Source organism: Salvelinus alpinus, chromosome 3, assembly GCF_045679555.1.
Source record: "Salvelinus alpinus chromosome 3, SLU_Salpinus.1, whole genome shotgun sequence".
Lineage (NCBI taxonomy): Eukaryota > Metazoa > Chordata > Actinopteri > Salmoniformes > Salmonidae > Salvelinus > Salvelinus alpinus.
In genome coordinates, this window is record NC_092088.1 from 61,530,763 (window position 1) to 61,552,786 (window position 22,024).

The 22,024-nt window shown below is 44.7% G+C and overlaps 2 protein-coding genes across 3 annotated transcripts in view; one reads left to right on the forward strand and one right to left on the reverse strand.

Annotated features, from left to right (window-relative positions):
* Positions 1 to 6,974, forward strand: part of LOC139571066 (storkhead-box protein 1-like) — a 44,329-nt gene extending 37,355 nt beyond the window's left edge. Inside the window, exons 2-4 of the mRNA XM_071393583.1 lie at positions 1,694 to 1,846; positions 2,343 to 5,208; positions 6,155 to 6,974. Coding sequence (XP_071249684.1) covers positions 1,694 to 1,846; positions 2,343 to 5,208; positions 6,155 to 6,308 — 3,173 coding nt within the window. The 3' untranslated portion in view covers positions 6,309 to 6,974. The remainder of the gene's footprint in view (positions 1 to 1,693; positions 1,847 to 2,342; positions 5,209 to 6,154) is intronic.
* Positions 6,975 to 12,737: 5,763 nt separating this feature from the next.
* Positions 12,738 to 18,098, reverse strand: LOC139571067 (zinc finger protein 502-like). 2 transcript variants are annotated; one of them, XM_071393584.1, is made up of 2 exons: positions 17,882 to 18,098; positions 12,738 to 15,947 (listed from the first exon to the last, which is right to left on the reverse strand). In XM_071393584.1, the coding sequence occupies exon 2, from the start codon at positions 15,803 to 15,805 to the stop codon at positions 14,150 to 14,152; it is 1,656 nt and encodes a 551-aa protein (XP_071249685.1). In that variant the 5' UTR covers positions 15,806 to 15,947; positions 17,882 to 18,098; the 3' UTR covers positions 12,738 to 14,149. The 2 variants fall into 2 exon arrangements, with proteins under 2 accessions (XP_071249685.1, XP_071249686.1); XM_071393585.1 differs by lacking the exon at positions 17,882 to 18,098 and adding an exon at positions 16,924 to 17,045.
* Between the last annotated feature and the right edge of the window lie 3,926 nt (positions 18,099 to 22,024).

The window sequence follows — 22,024 nt, forward strand, 5'->3', positions numbered from 1 at the left end:
ATATCCATCACAGTAATATGCTTATTTACTTACGTTATTGTGTATTTCATATTTCCTATGAGACATTAAAACTTGAAACTATCCCTTTAAGGGGGGATGAGATCTTTTTGGTTTTGTTATCTCCCCCCCTCTCTCTCCACATCTGTTTCCCTGTCGCTTCTCTCTCTCCCCCTCGCTCTGTCCCCCCACGTACCATCACGGTCTCTCCTCCCCCTGTCTGTGCATCTTCAGTTAGTAAAGAAACAGACACTGAAGCAATACTATAAAAAACCTGTAGTCCTGAGGGAGTTCAGTCCCTCTAGTCTAGGCTGGTGTGGTGGGTAATTGACTGTTTTACTGTATGTGAGGAACTCCACTGCAGTTTCTTGTCTTTGGTCCTGAGATGAATCAGTCTTAAAATGTAAAAATTCCTGCTATGTTTTGAAATGAGTTTGTTTTATGATTTCAAAGGCCTGTGGTTTTTCTCTGAGATGGCTTCCAGATCTTAGAATCATGTCATTGGAACGCTGTCAGTCAGCCCTCGGGTTGGTTGGGTGGGTTTGATGTGTGTGTGTGTAGTGTGCACACCATGGGAGGTTGGTGACAGCTTAATTGGGGAGAACGGGCTCTTGGTAATGGCTGGAGTGGAATTGGTGGAATGGTATCAAATACATGGCTTCCATGTGTTTGATGCCATTCCATTTTCTCCGTTCCAGCCATTATTATGAGCCGTCCTCCACTCAGCAGTCTCCACTGGTGTTCACTTGTGCGTGCGAGAGAAAGACAGACAGAGAGACAGACATTTTAGGTACAGTCTGAGCTTTGTACGGTTTGAAGTGCCTGTAAAATGCTCTCTCTTTCTCCCTCCATCCCTCTCTTTCTCTCTTTTAAACATACATTTAGTTTAGATATTTTTCTTGGATCACAAGAAAATTCCCAAAAGTGTGTGGCCGGGTTATAGCAGCTGAAGACACAGTATGATATAGAGGTGATATGTGATAGCCTGGCAGGCAGAACTTGTGGTCACTTCTGTGGGAGTAATGACATTCCGTGGTCGCTCCCAGCATATATGGAATACCGCAATCCATCCCAGTATTAATGGAATTTCAATGGAAATCAGGCCTGGTCTACATTACGCACTGGACCACCCGCATTCAAAAATCTCATCTTGGGCGTGACAGGATTATTTTTTACTGGCAAAAGGATCTAGACCACAAAGTAAAAGTTGCAACCATGACAGAATTAAGTTATTTTGACAGGCAAAAACAGACTTGTTGAAGAGCAACAGTGGTCATAACATTGCTACTACATGAAAACTCAACATCAACAGATGTGGGTATATCACACAGATGTTTGTGTGTTTCACCAGTCTAACCAGGTGTGTGTGTATGTTGCTGATGTTCCGTCTAACTCAGGTGTGTGTGTGTGTGTGTGTGTGTGTGTGTGTGTGTGTGTGTGTGTGTGTGTGTGTGTGTGTGTGTGTGTGTTACACCAGTCTAACTATGTGTGTGTGTGTGAACTATGTGTGTGTGTGTGTGTGTGTGTGTGTGTGTGTGTGTGTGTGTGTGTGTGTGTTACACTAGTCTAACTACGTGTGTGTGTGTGTGTTACACTAGTCTAACTACGTGTGTGTGTGTGTTACACTAGTCTAACTACGTGTTTGTGTGTGTTACACCAGTCTAACTAAGTGTGTGTGTGTGTGTGTTTTTTCCAGGTGACCTGTCCCCAGTGCAGATGTCTCCAGTGCCCCAGTCTCAGTTCATCCCTCTAGCCGAGGTCCTATGCTGTGTCATCTCTGACATGAACTCCTCCAACATCACCGTCAACCAGGATGCTCTCATCAGTCACATGACCAAGGCTCACCAAGGTAACATATACAGATGTATGGGGAGAGCTTCAGGGCATGTCCTTACATACAGGCAGCCTAGTGGTTAGAGCGTTGGGACACTAACCGAAAGGTTGCTGGATCGAATCCCCAAGCTGACAAGGTAAAAAATCTGTCGTTCTGCCCCTGAACAAGGCAATTAACCCACTGTTCCCTGGTAGGCCGTCATTGTAAATAAGAATTTGTTCTTAACTGACTTGCCTAGTTAAAATAAAGGTTAAATAAAAAAGTTAAAACATACAGTACATTCAACCACAGGTGCTCCTGAAAAAGGGGAATTGTAGTTGGGAAAAAGGGGAGAATGATATTTAGTGTATTAAGTCTAATGCTTAGTCTCAACTGGCAGTTTACAGCCTGGCTGTAGATTAGTCCATCTGCAGATATACAGTAACTTTTGAGGGATTTAAAGGAGATAAACTGTATTAACTAATATGGCTGAACTTCTCTCTCTCTTTCTCTCTCTCTCTCTCCCTGCCAGGGATGACCATCCCTACTCAAGACATCCTGTACAACGCTCTGGGCTCGTTGATCAAAGAGAGGAAGATCTACCACACAGGAGAGGGCTACTTCATTGTCACTCCTCAGACCTACTTCATCACCAACAGCCTGGTGAGAGAGAAGAGCTGGTGGACCTCAGGGTCTGGAGACAATGAGTTGCCCTCCCCTCCCCCCATCACCTACCTGCTCAGTAATGACACTCTGGAGAGCCACCCACAGTCCCCCCTGGTGACCCACTGCAAGTCCTGCAGCTGCTTTGCTCCTGCCCAGAACGTGACCAATGCTGCTACTACGGCCACTATAGCTGCCATGGTTCCTCCATCCGTCCCAGACCAGCACTCGGTTTCTGCTTCTTTTAGCGAGTGCACAGGGAAGAGTCTGAAGTGGCCTAGAGACCACAGGCCTCAAGTCCAGCACCAGTCGACCTCGACGGCCGCAGACTACCAGATTAGTGAGGTCAGCAAGACCACTACGGCTACCACCACTGCCACTAGCCGTAAGGACAAAGACAAAGATGGCAAGGAGAAACTAGGGAGGAGGTTTGGCCTCAACCTCTTCAGGAGGAACGGAGGGAAGAAGGAGAAAGTGAAGAAAGAATATGGCTTGTTCTCAGGTCAGTTCCCTCCGGAGGAGTGGCCAGTGAGGGACGAGGAGGATCTGAACAATCTGCCCAGAGACCTGGAGCACGCTATCATCAGACGCATCAACCCTGAGCTCACTGTTGACAACCTGACACGGCACACTGTACTAATGAAGAAACTGGAGGAGAGAGGAGGGGAGAGAGGGATGGAAACAGAAAGACGAGGGGAAAGAGGGGTGGAAAGGGACAGAGGGTTGCACAAGGGGGACAGGGTTGACGGAGGGGACAAGGGTGTGGACAAGGGCATGTCCACTGAGATCCTAAACTGCTCCAAGCCCAGACATCACCAGTCCTCCCGAGCCAGACTAGGAGCAGGGGCTGGGGGCAGGAGATCTACCTCCAAGGCCTCTCGCAGTAAGAGAAGGGCCCATTCCTCCAGGGAGAAACGGAGAGACAGGCTGAAGACTAAGGCCCCAGTGTGTGTGGATGTGGACCCAGACGGAGATGACCTGGTCCCCTCTTGCCTCAGACCAAAGGTCCCTATTGATGAACTAGACCATAGAGAGGAGCCAGGAGCAGTGGAGGGGAAAAGCCTCTATAAGAAACGCATTGACAACCCCTTTGATGGTCAACCACCTGGGAAAGATACAGCCACAACCCAGACTGTGGCACCTACTATGACCCACAAAGAACAGAGGAGGAGAGAGGGAAAGGAAGCGAAGGAGGGGAAAGAGGGAAAGACTTCAGGAGGAGGGAGGAGAGAACCAGCGGGACACCGCTCCAAATCCTGGGACCCGCACAAAGCAAAAGCAACCGCTGCTGACAAACAGTATGCTGGGAAGTCTCATACAGCCAAGGACAGGTCATGTGACCGTCTCCACGAGAGGGTGTTCACCACCGAACCCCTCCTCCTGCCCCTCTCTGACACCAAACCACCCAGTGAATTACCGTTGGACTACAGCTCGGCTTACCCACAGAGCAGCACACTAAGGATAGACGACAAGGTTAGATATCAGAGGGAGGGAAAGAACAGAGGGAGGAAGAGCATGGAGGGAGGGAAGGAGAAGGAGGGAAAGCATAGGACGACACAGCAAGTAGAATATGGCAGTACAACAGACCATAGACACCCAGCAGTAACAAGCCAAACCCTGGACTCTGATGCCAACCTCCCTAGTACCCACCCCTATGACTCAGTCCCTGCCCACCAGTACGACCAGGCCATGCCTTGGCCAAAGCCTGCTGTGCATCGCAGGCACTCCTTCAAACACACAGACACACAGGGAGACCTAACCCACAGGCCTGACCTGCTCTCCTCACACCAACAGGCCTGCAGTACCACCCCCAAACAACATGGGCTGGTACACAGCAGTGGTGTCAGTAGAGCCCACAGGAGTCCAGGGCATGGGCAAAGGGCCAGTGATGGGTTAGCAGTGGAGAGTAATGGCTTTATGATAGAGAGTGATGAGTTTATAGAAGATGATCACAGGTTTTACCAGAGAGCAGAGGAAGAAGATGAGGATGCCTGTAGTTCTCTGTATCTGAGTGAGGAGGGAGTCATTGACAACAGAGAGGTCTATCAAACACGCCTGTCTCATTATCGTGACTCTCAATCCCTCTTCCATGATCCTAAGACCATATACCAAGACACTATCACTCACTACCACAACCAACCTCACTCCCCTTACCACGACCCCCTACCCCACTGTCCCAACCCCCATTCCATCCAAGGAGACTGGAACAGCACTTTCCCGGAGGAACACTCTTCCACTATCCACCAAGACCCCCCTCTGTCCCCCCACAGCCCCCAAAGACAGGAAGAGGAGAGGTGGCTCAGGGTGAGCGGCTCTACCCTTAACCACCGCAGCCACACGTCCCCAGGAACCCACAGTGATCCCATCCCCAGACGAAGAGCTCCAATCCCAGGGGAGCGAAGACAGGACGCCAGCCACTCCCTGGAAGCTCTAGAGGGTTTAGAGCCACCTGAGGCGGCAGACAGCAGCATCTTTGACTACTGCCAGACCAGCGAGGTGGACTCGGATGCTGAGACCCTCCATAAATCAGCAGACGAGGGGGACAGGGAGTCATCTCACTGGGGGTGTGGAGTAGAGGAGGAAAAGGGCGGCTTTGAGACCCTGGGGGAGAGAGGAGGCCCTCAGACCTCAAGTGCCAGTCTGGGCATGCCCAGTGGAGCTGGACGGGGAGAGATAATGGGGGAGGCGGGGGAGAGTCAGAGCAACACAGGAGACAGCGGGATAGACTCGCCACGGTGAGTTTATTTCTTTGTATTAAAGTGTTAATGATCATCATCGTCACATTTTTTTATGGATTGCAGTTATACCACTTTTCACAAAAGGTCTCATTATATTTTGTGGAGTGATTGTGACAATTTGGCACCAGCTAGATATTATTAAATGACCATGATATTCATCTGTATTAGTCTATTTTAAAGGACTATGCCCCAGGAATGGCCTTCATTTGTAGTGCTCTCAGTGGAACTCCTCTAGGCAGCAGTACCTATCCTCCTCACATCCTCCTGTGTGAGGTCCCAGTCAACCAGAAAACATAACAGAGGCACTTGGCCCTTAAATCCCCTGTTTATTTGTCTTCTCGCCTGCGGCCTCGACCCCTATCTCCAGCTGTAACCCTAGCCTCTCTCTTTGGCTGAAGTAGAGGCTATAGAGACTATAGTGCTGGCCCAGGGAGGGTGGAGGAATGTGGAGATGCAGAAAATAAGCTAAGGCTGGGAGTAGTTAGATCACCCATGGCCATGGTCGGTGGTGTGCCTTCTCTCTCTTCCCTTTTCATGTAAATGGAGATGAAGCTGAACAAACACCCCATAGCCAATTACACCAGGCAGTATTTAGACAGAGGGGAATGATTATAGTGATTAATGTAATTACTTTGGAATGGGTACACCCTCATGTTTAAAACAAAGAAAGGGGAAAAGGTAAAAAGTTTTTCCATTAACTTTATAAGGACTTGGCTTTTCCCCTTTTGTGGTGAAGAGCAGAGTTGTTTTCACCTGGATTTCACAGTATAGTTAGTGTGTGTGACTAAGGGTGTATTGCATATTGTATTTCTATCCAACTGATATGGTTAATCTCCCCAATCCCCACAGGACCAGTTTGTGTTCATGTGCGCACACAAGTGTCCATTTTATAATAATTTATACTATGCATTTACACTCTGTTCTTCTATGTTTCTCCCTACAGGACCCGTGTTAGTCTGGCAACTAACAACACAGGGATTCTGGAGGGTCTAAATAGGCGAGGTTTCCTACAGAACCTGGAGAAACTGCACTCCAAGAGCTCAGCCATGCGACCACAGAGCTCTCTGCTACAGCTCACACCAGTCATGAACGTATGAGACCATAGGCCCTCTGATGCAGCTCCGTGGGAGGGATCATGAGCTCCCCGATGCAGCTCTGTGTGAGGGACTATGAGCTCCCTGATGCAGCTCCGTGTTATGGCCCATGAGTCCTCTGATGCAGCTCCCTCTTTTCGACCACCAAAAAGCATGGGAAGTAGGAACACTATGCTATCAGATATGGGGTACACAACCCCAATCTTTATGGACTTACAGCATCTATTTGTTTCACTGCTGTCAAAAATCTGCTGTGAACCTCTAACCTTTCCTCATTGTCTAGCCTGGTTATATATCCTGTCCTCCAGGGCTACAGTGTATAGCAGCAATTTATGGGTGCTCAACTCCAGACCTACCCCAGTGGAGGTCTTTGTACAGATGTATAGTCTATTTTCCCCATTCTGTATATAACATTTAACAGGAATATCCTGAGAGACGTATTCAGCTAATGACTGGTGAATCGGCTGCGTTAAATGCATGATCAATCGATAGGTGATGTTGAAGTAACAGGTTGTTCTCTGTGTTGCTTTTGTTTTTCACTACATTCAACTTGACCTAAAATGATGACAAAATAACTCAGTACTGGATCTTTAACCTGTATCTTCATTTTCACACCTCTTTCCTTGTCGCCATGTGTAACACAAATAAATCTTTATGTACCACAAGCCACCTCCTCGCTGAATGTGTGGATCATATCTTTTATCATAAAAATTATTTTTTAAAGAAATTGGATGACACATGTACACTCACAAGAAAATAAGGTGACTCTACTACTACCTACCCTTTCACCTGAAATGACTAGATTTACAAGAGGAATTCCAGTGAAAGGCAAAAAAGCTAATTCACATCACTCAGGAAAGACTTGTAAAAAACCTGAGCCTGGCAGACAGCTGATAAGCTAAGCATTGGCTGTTGGTGGAGGCTCCAGTGAAGAGGTGTACATGGAAGAGAAACCCCAGCCATGTCACCCCGTCTCTGGGGGAGTTAGCATTAGGAGTGTGGGATGGGTGGAGGAATGGGAGGTGGTTTAGTGTTATGTGAAGGCTGTTGTGGTGGCCATATTACCACCACACCAGCAGTCATGAGTCATGACCACAGTCAAATTCCATGTGACTGTTGAGTCATGGTAATTGCTTGTGGACATCACTGTGGACATGCTTTGGTAGTACAGGTCCTAATGGCCTGGTTCTAAGGGGTCTATTGTCCCTCTAACCACTCTGACATCAATGTAAATGCAATCGAAAATCACATCAAAACAGTATCATGCTTTTAAAACTCACCTCACTGGTGATCAATTTGAAGAAAGAAGTTCAACAGCCGGTTGAAACTGAGTGTAAAACATGGTCATTGTAGATGTTGTTTCAAAGACTAACAATGAAATGGACAGCTTTCTAAGGTGATGATTAATTAAAAACGCCCATATTAGAGCTTATGCATATGCTTTTGAGCCCAAGCCCGGGAAAAAAGCTGAATTTAAATGATGATTGTGCCGTTATACAATACATAGCCTACCGCATATTATGCATGACAGAAAAACATAAAACAAAACCGATTTAAGATGTCTTTGGTACATAATTGGTCTAGGCTAAACTTCAAAATTAAACAAATTAAAGTAATCGCCTTTGAGTGTGGACTGTATTATTAAGCATAATGGATGGACTGGTTACCGTATGCTATGCTCTGCTCCAAATGTTATATCCACGAGTGATTTTGAATAGCCTTGCAATAGGGCATTTTTATATTTGTATAATTAATTGGGTGACACACCTTTAGCTATCCTACATAATTTCTCAGATTTCACTTGGTTTCCCAATATGGCAATATGTAACTTTTTGGGCGAACCGACCAAATCTACATAGCAATTTGAGTTATAGATCTATCATTCGACTTGAAATCAAGTCTAAGAAGCAGTAGATCTGTTCTAAATACTGCACTCTAACTGCAAAATTAATGCAGTAAAAAAACTGTGTTATTTTGGATGCAGTATTTGCAGCACACTGCAGTTATACTGCACTCTGACTGCAATCTTTTTTCGTAAGGGTTTGGTTATGGAAAATATATTTCACAGAGGTTTAGCTGGTACAATGATTATGTACACTATACTATCTTATTTTGTCACATAAATTGAAATTAGGTGTACTATTAGAGTTTGGTAACCAGGAAATGGTGGAGCGATTTCTGCATAGTGCAACTATAAGCACTGGGTAGCTGCAGGAACAGGTTTGGTGAGAACAAAGCATACAGCGTTTGGGCGGGAATATCACCTGTCGCGCAGCGAGAGAATGCTCATCAAACAGTGGTTGATGCGTAGAGTGAAATAAGTGTTATAGTATTTATTTCTCAGCTGCTCATATTACGCACATGCTCCGCTATAAAACCGAAGACCGTATCATTGAACAAGACCCGTGGGAAAGTGCGCGGCCTCCATTCATTATTTGCGTGCATACAGATAACATGTATTTTTTTCTCCTGCCCACTTGATAATGGCTCATTCTAAATCTAAACAAATTGTACATATTAATAAAGACAAGATTAATTGAGAATAGTCTGACGGGTGACAATATCATCAATTGATGAGAGACAGCTGTGCAGCCTGAGGCAAGGAACAGAGTGCAAGCTTTTTTTCTACTTTCTCAAATTACGAATAGCCGATAGTAGCATCATGCAGGCCATATATGTGTTGATTTCTAAGACATTCTAAGGTTTGTATCATTCACAAATTAAGTACCCTCCAAACTGGTCATCAAGCTCGGTCTCGACCCCGCCCTGTGCAACTGGGTCCTGGACTTCCTGACCGGCCGCCCCCAGGTGGCGAGGGTAGGTAACAACATCTCCACCCCGCTGAACCTCAACACTGGGGCCCCACAAGGGTGCGTTCTCAGCCCTCTCCTGTACTCCCTGTTCACCCACGACTGCGTGGCCATGCACGCCTCCAACTCAATCATCAAGTTTGCAGACGACACAGTGGTAGGCTTGATTACAAATAACGACGAGACGGCCTAAAGGGAGGAGGTGAGGGCCCTCGGAGTGTGGTGTCAGGAAAATAACCTCACACTCAACGTCAACAAAACAAAGGAGATGATCGTGGACTTCAGGAAACAGCAGAGGGAGCACCCCCCTATCCACATCGACGGGACAGTAGTGGAGAGGGTAGAAAGTTTTAATTTCCTCGGCGTACACATCACAGACAAACTGAAAACATCACAGACAAACACAGACAGCATGGTGAAGAAGGCGCAGCAGCGCCTCTTCAACCTCAGGACGCTGAAGAAATTCATCTTGTCACCAAAAATACTCACAAACTTTTACAGATGCACAATCGAGAGCATCCCGTCGGGCTGTATCACCGCCTGGTACGGCAACTGCTCCGCCCATAACAGTAAGGCTCTCCAGAGGGTAGTGAGGTCTGCACAACGCATCACCGGGGGCAAACGACCTGCCCTCCAGGACACCTACACCACCCGATGTCACAGCAAGGCCAAAAAGATCAAGGACAACAACCACCCGAGCCACTGCCTGTTCACCCCGCTATCATCCAGAAGGCGAGGTCAGTACAGGTGCATCAAAGCAGGGACCGAGAGACTGAAAAACAGCTTCTATCTCAAGGCCATCAGACTGTTAAACAGCCATCACTAACATTGAGTGGCAGCTGCCAACATACTTTTATACTGACAAATAAAATTTGAATTGATACTAAATGTGTTTATGATAATTAGCCTAACGGTCAGTTAACTTGAGACCGGCAGTATTTTGCATGACAATAACCGGCTGACAAAATGTCATGCTGCCACAGCCCTAACTACAACTACAAGGGAAGGCTATCATTTTCTTGAATTATTAAATCTGTAACCTATAGCAGAAGAATGGCGGAAGATCCATGCATTAAAGCAATTTAAATTTAAAGGCAATTTTCCCGCATTCAAGGTAAATGCTGCATATGTCAGCCCAATCAGAAATTACCTTCACATTTTAAGGTGGATCTTCTGTGATACAGATTGAATCCAGCTCTTAAAGGATCTGTACTGTGTTCCAGATTTCACTGAAATATTTACCAAAAATTGATTACAATATGGATTTAATAGATGTCCTTCCAAAAAATTTGATTTAAGGATGTTAAAAAGCAGGTTTTCTGTGCCCCTTGGCCTGTGGGGAAATAACAGAGTGGTTTGCGCAAATACAGCGCAGCCAATGAGACGTGCATACACTTGGTTATTTAAATTAGCTACAAACTCCAAGCTTGCCTTTCTGAAATTATATTTGTGTACTGATTTGCTCATACCAGATGCCTTTTATCAAAATATTTGACGCTCAAGCAGTAAGACATCCTGCAGCCTCATTAGCGTGCTTGTGACTCCTGCCTGTTTGAGTTGAGGACTTACAGGATGTTTGATTTGTTTTATATTAGATTACTTTGTGGTTTTGTACTAACAGTACTTTTTGAAAATGCCCCAAAATATTGTTTTGTAGACTGGCAAGGTGTTGAAAGTGGGACATACGGTGGAAGTTGAAGTTCATTCAGTAGTTCTAATGTATCTTTTCGGATTCGTACTTCTTCTTGGCCATCAAATACATTGAAAACCGGCATATGGTAAGTTAATTCCCTCGGAAACACGTATACATTGTAATATATATCTTATATGACCACGTTTTCGGGAATTAGACGATGCAAAGTTGAAGGCCATTCTTAGCCTACAAAACGAGACAACAGGAAGTACCACTTTCTACTGCCTGTAGTCAGTATAGATGGATTCAGGATTTGGAAACACATGATGGAACTACTAGAGCATTTAACTACAACAGAAATAAATGCAGAATGATTATTTTACAAGCACGAGTCATTTCTGTCCACTGCTTTGTCAATATTTCTGATATTTTTGTTGTTAGCTAGCTACAAGCTAGTCATGAATGCTAGAAACAAATTTCAAGCATTTTTAAAACTTTTTTATTCTTAAAAAATAAGTTTCAGATGGTTGAGTATTTACTCTAATTTATACTTTGGCCACAACTACAAGTAAGGGACGAGTTCAGAACATTATTTGGAAATGAGAAAACAGAATATGAGCTTTAAAAATCTTGATTTTCATTGGAGTGTTACTTTACATTATGTAAGGCTGCCCCCAAGTGGACTCAGAAATGTAGGCATGTGTCTAAAAAATCAAGACCAAATGAGCTGATGCTTACAGTAGTCTCTGGGGAGGCAAAAACATTATCACTTAAATAATTTAGAAATTCTCACATCAAATAGCGGTAGTTTTCCAATGACACGGATGCAATCATGAACATAAAAAATAAACATTGGCCCACTATCGTATTTTTAGGGCATCCCAAACTGAGTCAATGTGTAATGGGAAGCCTGTGGGTGTCATTTCAAAGTGTTATATTTATACAGTACATGTAATAGTTGCTAATTGTAAAAAAAAAAAAAATTCTATTTCGCGGATTTCACTTATCGCGGGTCATTTTCGGAACGTAACCCCCGCGATAAACGAGGGATTACTGTATATCAAAACGACAGAATCAGGAATCAGACAAGAAACCGTTGATGCGATGTTGACAGTCAACCTTTATTTGTCCATATGTTCCACTCAGAGATCTGGGGGGAAAGGTGGGGCTGGCTGGGGCCTCTACAGAAAGCAGAGCCCTATATGGATCAATGACATTGTAACTAAATGTATTTTCCTTAATTCAGCTTCAATAAGAAAACCTACATTGAGGCCAATCAACAAAGACAGGAGAGAAAATTAAATGACAATGAGATGTGTGTAAACACATGGTAATATACATAGAAGACTGAAAGTAATGACTTCTTAAAATGTTGGGGTAAGTTAGTATGAATAACAAAAAGGAGTTGTCAAAACCACACTAGTATGTTTTGTCGACAGCTCAGCATACATTTCTACATAGCATGCAATAAGGCACCTATCTAACACAAGGAATAAGCCTATGCTATGGTTTGAAGCATAAATGTTTTTCAAAGGGGGGAAAAGAAACTGCTCAAAATATCATTCCCTCCCATAAAAACAGTATATGTATTTTATCCTTTGAAAATGACCCAAACCATAAAAAAAAATCAGTTTGTGAATTTTTTATATATACACAGAACAGTAAATAGAAAGCTCAATCCCATGGAATTTGCACACAAAAAATAAACTGGAAGTTCAAAATTAAGTGTTGTCAGTAAAAGCAACCTAGTCCTGTAGTCGTATAGATTAGTATACACAATAAATCTATTCAGGATAGAAGTTCTCATCTGAGTGAAGACCTATGAAGCTAACTATAATTCTATACACTGATAATCGAATGAGTCTCCAAAGCAAAAGCAAGAAATGACTCGAACGTCTGAGTCCAGTCCATCTGTAATAACAATGATGTACATTTGGTACGGGAACACAGAAATCAATAGGGACTCAATGAAAAAGGACACAAGTCAACTTCAAATAAAGCTACCGGGTGGTTTTATTTTTTTTGGCGATGCATCTTGGCCACTTATCATCATGACTTAATTGCATCCCATACTACGATGGCTTGAGGCAGTATTGCTCTCCAGTCTGTTCAGCTGTATGACCACGTCACTAGGTACATTCCCATCCGCTTTACCTGATACACATGGAGCTGCGTCACACTGGATGGAGCCCCAGATCTGAGATTTGACAGTATGTACATAAGAGAGCAGTAGCAACATTTCCTGGTAGCTCTAACGCCTAAAACAAAAACAATGAATAAAAGGAAAAAGGATGGGGGGGGGGGGGGGGGGACTATGGGGATGTTACTAATTTTATATAAATAAAAAGTCCTATTTCTTGAACAAAACTGCACACTAGCCACCTATACAGATATATAAAAGGATAAATCAACAATTATTTACATGGTTTTCTTATTTTTTCACGAGTTTACAGGTGAGGTTTTAAGATGGGGCAAAAATAAATTTGCTAAATGGCTAATTTATGCCATCAAGACAGTATGACTTGATAGCAAGTTGCATCAGTAGCCAAGTGTGGGAGATTGACCTCAAATGTTAGATCTTGAAAAGCACTCCATATAGTCATATAGTGTGAGACGCCCCCATACGGGCCAGTTAGTTACATCATGACTTGAATTCTCAGAGTAAAGCGTGTAAGTGGTCACACTAAGATAAGAAGGTATTATGCATGAATTAAATAACTACAGGAGTTTCTCTCCATTAGTCAGATAACATTTTTATCATGTAGATCAGGGTTTCCAAAACTGTTTTGCTGCCCCCCCGGGGGCAGCAAAAACGTTTTGGTTTTTGACCTAGCACTACACAGCCAATTCAAATAACCAACTCATCATCAGGCTTTGATTATTTGAATCAGATGTGTAATGCTAGGGCAAAAACCATAACGGCCCAGAACCAAGTTCAGGAAAACCTGATCTAGATTATCAAATCACTTTATCTCTTTAAAACAATCAATCAAAAAGAGGGGCACCAGAGCAAAAGTTTAAGCATAATCACAAATGAGAATTACAGGCTCATTCAAAATGTCTATCAGACAATTTATTGAAAACTAATCTCAAAGGTCCAAGGAACTTGTCAACAGCTCCTCCGTAAAGGGTTATAATAAGTCCTCTAAGTTCAGGCAAGAACTTTTATTTATCATTTCTCCCTCTTGAAAAAGGATATTTTTGTTGTGTCATTGTCCATTTGTTTTGACTGCTCCACAAAGACAAACTCCTTGCCCCTGACCTCTACACTGTTTACTGTGAGAGCTGGCCTGGTGTTATTCGCTGTAGTCGTGTCATGTCTGGAGCTCGGGACCGATTGGTAGAACAGAAACATCACAGGGCTGTGTGTATGAGACTGTTTGAGTGTGTGTACTAGAAGCTCACTGGTCTATGTGGATCCTATGATGCCTGGAGAGTGAGGATGAATGGTTGAAGCCTTTACCACACTGGGAGCACCTGTATGGCTTTTCGCTGGCCAGGATGCGCTGTTTGAGGATGGTGGTGTGGGGGAATCCCTTTGTCGAGGGCACAGCGCTGTACTGTTGCTGCACTACCACCTGTTGTTGCACCTGCTGCTGCTGCTTCTCCTCCTGGTGAACACGCTGGTGCCTGGAGAGGGAAGAGGAGTGGTTGAATCTCTTCCCACAGTGGCCACAGGTGTAGCTTTTCCCCTCCGAGTGCACTCTTTGGTGGCGGGATAGGGAGGAGGAATGATTGAAGCCCTTGTCGCAGTGGTTGCAGCTGTACGGTTTGTCCCCCGCACCTCTGCCTCCCCCCTGGTGCAGCCTTGCCTGCTGCTTCATAGTGGACCCGTAGGAGAAGGCCTTGCCCTGGGGAGGAGAGGAGTAGATGCGGGCCTCCAGGTGGACCTTGTGGTGCCGGGAGAGCGAAGAGGAGTGGTTAAAGCTCTTGTCACACTGGGAGCAGGAGTAGGGTTTCCCACCAGAGTGGACCTGCTGGTGCTTCTTGAGGTGGCGCTTGCGGACGAAGCTCTTCCTGCACTGGTTGCACTTGTAGGGCTTCTCCCCAGAGTGGATCCGCTGGTGCTCCCGCAGGGTGGAGGCAGCGGCAAAGCACTTCCCACACTGCGTGCAGCGGTGGGGCTTATCCCCTGCATGGGTCCTCTGGTGCTGCTTCAGGTTGGAGGACGTGGTGAAGCCCTTTCCGCACTGGGAACAGGTGAAGGGCTTCTCCCTGGCGTGGAGCTCCTGGTGCTTCTTGAGGTGGCGCCGGCGGATGAAGCTCTTTCTGCACTGGGTGCACTTATATGGCTTGTCCTCCGAGTGCATCTTCATATGCTCCCGCAGGGTGATGGCCGCCGCAAAGCTCTTGCCGCACTCAGAACAACGGTGGGGCTTCTCTGGGCTGTGGATCATCTGGTGAGACTTGAGGTTGAAAGTGTCGATCACCCCCTTGCCCACCATCTCCACGCCTGTGGTGGCGTACGCTTTCTCTTTCATGTGGATCTTCATGTGCTGCTTGAGGCTCGACTCCACAGCGAAGCTCTCGCCGCAGTGCACGCAGATGTAAGGGTTGGTGGCCTTGTGGATCTCGAAGTGCTGGTGCAGGTCGGCCATGCTGCCGAATATCTCGCCGCACTCGTTGCACTGCAGGCCGTGGGCCTCGTGGATCACCACACCATTCTCGGACTCCACCGTCAGCTCGCCGCCCACGTGGTCCGACTCCACCTTGACCACATGCTCCGTCTCAGTTTTTAACAGCACCTCACCCAGCAGTGCCTCCCCCTTGCCCTCACCCCCCATGGTGAAGCACTGGATCTCCCCATGGTGGTCCATCTTGGTAACGTAGTCATGGTCCGTCTCTGTGACCATGGCGTCCACACAGGCCACCGCGGTGAGCCCTTCGATCTTGGCCAGGTCGGCACCGTGGATCTCCAGTTCCAGGCCGCGTTTCTCCTCTGTCATGATCTCAGTCTCGGCCGCGTAGTGCAGGTCAACCTGGCTGTGGGCGATGACACACTCCGACCCCAGCGTGTCAAGGCCGGGTGTGTCACACTCAGTCTCTGACTCAGCCATGAGAACACACTCCAGCCCGACGACCTCCGTTTTTGTGCTGGACGAGAAGCTTAAAGGGACTTGGGGGTAAGAGAGCTCCACTTAGTATGACGAGCACAGCGGGTTGGTAGTTGTGCTTGGATCAGCAGTCAGTCACAAAGGGCTGTCAGGGGAGAAAATACAATATACAGCTAGGATTAAGTGATGTGACAATGAGCTATCATTTACATCTCAACGAAGTGTTTCCATGCCAATGAACAGTAGCACTGTGGGGCATATCCAATGCTACTGATACTAAGCACAGGACTGCTGGTGTTCCTTAAAACAAATTATATTTGGACTATTGTATTTTTTGCAGAGATTGGCGTGAAAAACTTGGCTATGATGAATAATATTCTGTTTTTGTGCTATATAACCCATGAAAACACCCAACACGCCATGGAGCCATAGCTTCTGCACTATGACACTTGTTGTTATTAGCCAGCTAACTAGCCAGCCAAGACCACCAACTAGCAATTCATTTACGGCTAACTAGCCAAGTGACAGGAGGACCAAGGGCAACACACAGCACAAAATGATAAAATACGTGTATTAATTCTGCAACAGAGACCAAGGGTGTGTACCATCCTCTAACAATGGATATAAATGTCACCAATTTACATATGATTTGAAACAGTTCAAATGCATCTTAATGCTTCCTTAGATGGCTATAAATCGCTATCCCAAGTTAAGCTCAAGAGTTGCGGCTACCTGGCTATCTAGGCAGAATGGAAGACATCGGTTCTTGCACAGTCATTCATTGCATAAGACATTGCACGCGGACTTTAGATAAGACAATGCACGCGGGCTTCACAGAAGCCACAAGCTATTTACACATTATTTGAAATGGCATGAAAATAGTGTAAACGCGGTGTTTAGCTAACTAGCCAACGGAAGATAACATTTACCATCTTGGCTACATAGCCAATATTAGCCCGCTAGTTAGCTGGCTACGGTAGGGGGAAAACAACTTAACGACGACACAGCATTGTTAGCGGCTAATGTTTGCCAAGATAGCGCGCTAACTAGCTTAGTAGCTGACAACTAGCTGTCTTGTTTTGATCAACAAAACAGGAGTTCTCCCAGAACATGCAACAAACCTTACATGCACCCAAGTCATTTTTCAATGGTTAGGAACACAATCACGAATGCGGAAATTATCCCTGAGCTTGTGCGCAGTTTTAACAGGCCATCTTGTCTTTGCCACACCACCACTTTCCAGCTAGCCAGGGATAAGCATAAGATGGCTGCCACTACGCTAAGTACCGCCCTTCACAGCGCGTTTCAGAACTACAAGGGGGTTTCAAAAAGCACTGCACATTCCATATTCGAGTAAATTGAGCTACACGAGCAGAAAACTATTTTGTATACAAGACAAATATACCACACCGATGTGCAGAAGGGGTATTGTTTCCACTATAATCCGATAAATCAACCTGAAACAAAGATGGCTAACATTATCCGGGCGAGGAGTGTTCGCGTCGCTAAAAAGCCCGGGAAAGGCGACCCCATCTTATATAATCAACAATGCATAACAAAACACGTCTCAAATGCCTTAGAAATAATACAACAAGACAAATGCCTGTATAATTTACAGTTAATTGAATTTACCCATGTATTGTAAGATTGAGAACGCTCGAGCATCAAGTTACCCAAATATGTCTTCGAGATGAGACAGCATTGCAGGAGTATATTTTCAGCTCACATTCAATATGGCCTAGCCTCGCTAGCTACCGCGCTAGCGTACTCTGGTAGCAGGCTACTTAGCCGCGACTTCACGCTAACTAGCCGGCTATCTTCCTAGCCAGCTATAACTAAATCCGTACGGGGCCCGACCGTCATTTTCTTGGTACTATCACTGGGGTGAATCATTGAAATTTCATAGTGGCATATTTTCAATTTGTGCAAAAGTAATGAATCTATAAATTAATTGAATTAAAAAAATACAAAATGATCACCTGATCGTATAGCCTGTTAATACGCAACCTAAACAACACAAAACAATCAACCTCGACAGCTGATTGGGAGCTTAATTCGTGTAGGTCTGCGGGTACCCACCTTTTTGTCTTCTGATTATGTTAACCAACTAGGTGATGAACAAATGTTTATGTGCTCTGCACAACCGATAGCTAGCTCCTTGATGCTTGCTGCCTGCGACTGTCTGCAATGTCTTCCTCTCTCTTTCTGTAGAGCTGGCGCCACTGATCTTCCTTCTGGCGCCAACAACGTTGGAGCGCATTAGCGAATGCGTTGTAGCTTGTCACTGGCATATGCAATCAAGACTGCCCCCTATAGCCCCGGAGTAATACATGCCGACTGCCTCTACTGTAAATTTACGAAGTTGCCTTCACTACCCCCCTCTCTAATCTGTCCTTCTCTCTCAGTTCAATTTCAATTCAAGGTGCTTCATTGGCATTGGGAACATATGTTTACATTGCTAAAGCAAGTGAAATGGATAAACAAAAGTTAAATAAACAATAAAAAGTGAACAGTAAATATTCCAAAATAATATACTTTTCAAATGTCATATTATGTCTATATACAGTGTTGTAACGATGTGCAAATACTTAAAGGAAAAAAGGAAAAATAAATAAACATAAATATGGGTTGTATTTACAATGGTGTTTGTTCTTCACTGGTTGCCCCTTTCTTGTGTCTACAGGTCACAAATCTTGCTGCTGTGATGGCTGTGGTATTTCACCCAATGGATATGGGAGTTTATCAAAATTGGATTTGTTTTTTAATTCTTTGTGGATCTGTGTAATCTGAGGGAAATATGTGTCTCTAATATGGTCATACATTTGGCAGGAGGTTAGGAAGTGCAGCTCAGTTTCCACCTCATTTTGTGGGCAGTGTGCACATAGCCTGTCTTCTCTTGAGAGCCAGGTCTGCCTTCGACGACCTTTCTCAATAGCAAGTTTATGCTCACTGAGTCTGTACATAGTCAAAGATTTCCTTAATATTAGGTCAGTCACAGTGGTCAGGTATTCTGCCACTGTGTACTCTTTGTTTAGGGCCAAATAGCATTCTAGTTTACTTTTTTTTGTTAATTCTTTCCAATGTGTCAAGTAATTATCTTTTTGTTTTCTCACAATTTGGTTGGGTCTAATTGTGTTGCTTTCCTGGAGGGTCTGTGGGGTCTGTTTGTGTTTGTGAACAGAGCCCCAGGACCAGCTTGCTTAGGGGACTCTTCTCCAGGTTCATCTCTCTGTAGGTGATGGCTTTGTTATGGAAGGTTTGTAAATCACTTATTTTTAGGTGGTGGTAGAATTTAAAGGCTCTTCTCTGGATTTTGATAATTAACGTGTATTGGCCTAATTCTGCTCAGCATGCATTATTTGGTGTTTTACATTGTACACAGGGGATATTTTCAATTTGGTGTGTCAATTTGGTGTTTGTCCCGTTTTGTGAATTCTTGGTTGGTGAGCGGACCCCAGACCTCACAACCATAAAGGGTAATGGGTTCTAAAACTGATTCAAGCATTTTTAGCCAGATCCTAATTGGTATGTCAAATTTTAAGTTCCTTTGGATAGCATAGAAGGCCCTTCTTGCCTTGTCTCTCAGATCATTCACAGCTTTGTGGAAGTTACCTGTGGCTCTGATGTTTAGGCCGATGTATGTATAGTTTTTGGTGTGCTCAAGGGCAATGGTGTCTAGGTGGAATTTGTATTTGTTGTCCTGGCAACTGGACCTTTTTTGGATCAACATTATTTTTGTCTTACTGAGATTTACTGTCAGGGCCTCAGGTCTGACAGAATCTGTGCAGAAGATCTAGGTGCTACTGTAGGCCGTCCTTGGTTGGGGACAGAAGCACCAGATCATCAGCATGTGTGTGTGTGTGATACCATCTACTGCATCTTGCCTATGCCGTTCTGTACCATCACTCATTCATATATTTTTATGTACATATTCTTCATTCCTTTACACTTGTGTGTATAAGGTAGTTGTTGTGAAATTGTTAGGTTAGATTACTCGTTGGTTATTACTGCATTGTCAGAACTAGAAGCACAAGCATTTCGCTACACTCGCATTAACATCTGCTAACCATGTGTATGTGACAAATACAATTTTGGGCCCCAGTGTTGAGGATCAGCGGAGTGGAGATGTTGTTACCTACCCTCACCAACTGGGGGCGGCCCGTCAGGAAGTCCAGTATCCAGTTGCACAGGGCGGGGTCGAGACCCAGGGTCTCGAGCTTGATGACGAGTTTGGAGGGTAGTATGGTGTTAAATGCTGATCTGTAGTCGATGAACAGCATTCTCAAATAGCTATTCCTCTTGTCCGGATGGGTTAGGGCAGTGTGCAGTGTGGTTGCGATTGCGTCGTCTGTGGACCTATTGGGGCGGTAAGCAAATTGGAGTGGGTCTAGGGTGTCAGGTAGGGTGGAGGTGATATGGTCCTTGAAGCACTTCATGATGACGGAAGTGAGTGCTACGGGGCGGTAGTCGTTTAGCTCAGTTACCTTAGCTTTCTTGGGAACAGGAACAATGGTGGCCATCTTGAAGCATGTGGGAACAGCAGACTGGGATAAGGATTGATTGAATATGTCTGTAAATACACCAGCCAGCTGGCCTGCGCATGCTCTGAGGACGCGGCTGGGGATGCCATCTGGGCCTGCAGCCTTGCGAGGGTTAACACGTTTAAATGTTTTACTCACGTCGGCTGCAGTGAAGCAGAGTCCGCAGGTTTTGGTAGCGGGCCGTGTCAGTGGCACTGTATTGTCCTCAAAGCGGGCTAAGAAGTTATTTAGTCTGTCTGGTAGCAAGACATCCTGGTCCGCGACGGGGCTGGTTTTCTTTTTGTAATCCGTGATTGACTGTAGACCCTGCCACATACCTCTTGTGTCTGAGCCGTTGAATTGCGACTCTACTTTGTCTCTATACTGACGCTTAGCTTGTTCGATTGCCTTGCGGAGGGAATAGCTACACTATTTGATGTCTGTTTGTATTCGGTCATGTTTCCGGTCACCTTGCCCTGATTAAAAGCAGTGGTTCGCGCTTTCAGTTTCGTGCGAATGCTGCCATCAATCCACGGTTTCTGGTTTGGGAATGTTTTAATAGTTGCTGTTGGTACGACATCACCGATGCACTTGCTAATAAACTCGCTCACCGAATCAGCGTATTCGTCAATGTTGTTGTTCGCCACAATGCGGAACATATCCCAGTCCACGTGATCGAAGCAATCTTGAAGCGTGGAATCAGATTGGTTTGTTTGTTTGTTTGTTTGTTTGTCAATTAAGGTGTGCAGGGTGAATATGTGGTCTGTCGTACAGTAATTTGGTAAAAAGCCAATTTGACTTTTGCTCAGTACATTGTTTTCACTGAGGAAATTTACAAGTCTGCTGTTAATGATAATGCAGAGGATTTTACCAAGGTTGCTGTTGACACACATCCCACGGTAGTTATTAGGGTCAAATTTGTCTCCACTTTTGTAGATTGGGGTTATCAGTCCTTGGTTCCAAATATTGGGGAAGATGCCAGAGCTGAGGATGATGTTAAAGAGTTAAGTATAGCCAATTTGTGGTCTGTATATTTTATCATTTCATGTTGGATACCATCAACACCTTTTTGTGTTTAAGGGTTTGTATTTTGTCCTGTAGTTCATTCAATGTAATTGGAAAATCCACTGGGTTCTGGTAGTCTTAAATAGCTGATTCTAAGATTTGTAATTGATAACGGATATGTTTTTGCTATTTGTTCTTTGTTATAGACCAAAAAGATTGGTATAAGATTGGTATCTCTGTTTTGGATAGATAACTCTTCGTGTTGTTGTTTGTTTAGTGTGTTCCAACTTTCCCAGAAGTGATTAGATTCTATGGATTCTTCAATTACATTGAGCTGATTTCTGACGTGCTGTTCCTTTTTTTCCCATAGTGTATTTCTGTATTGTTTTAGTGATTCACCAAAGTGAAGGCGTAGACTCAGGTTTTCTTAGTCTCTATGTTTTTGGTTGGATAGGTTTCTCAATTTCTTTCTTAGGTTTTTACATTCTTCATCAAACAATTTGTCATTGTTGTTAATGTACTTAAGTTGTCTTCTTGAAATGTTTGATAGGGAAGCTGAAAGTTCAAATATACTGTTTAGGCTTTCTACTGCCAAGTTTACACCTTCACTATTACAGTGAAATGTTTTGTCCAGGAAGTTGTCTAAAAGGGATTGAATTTGTTGTTACCTAGTTGTTTTATGGTAGGTTTCTACACT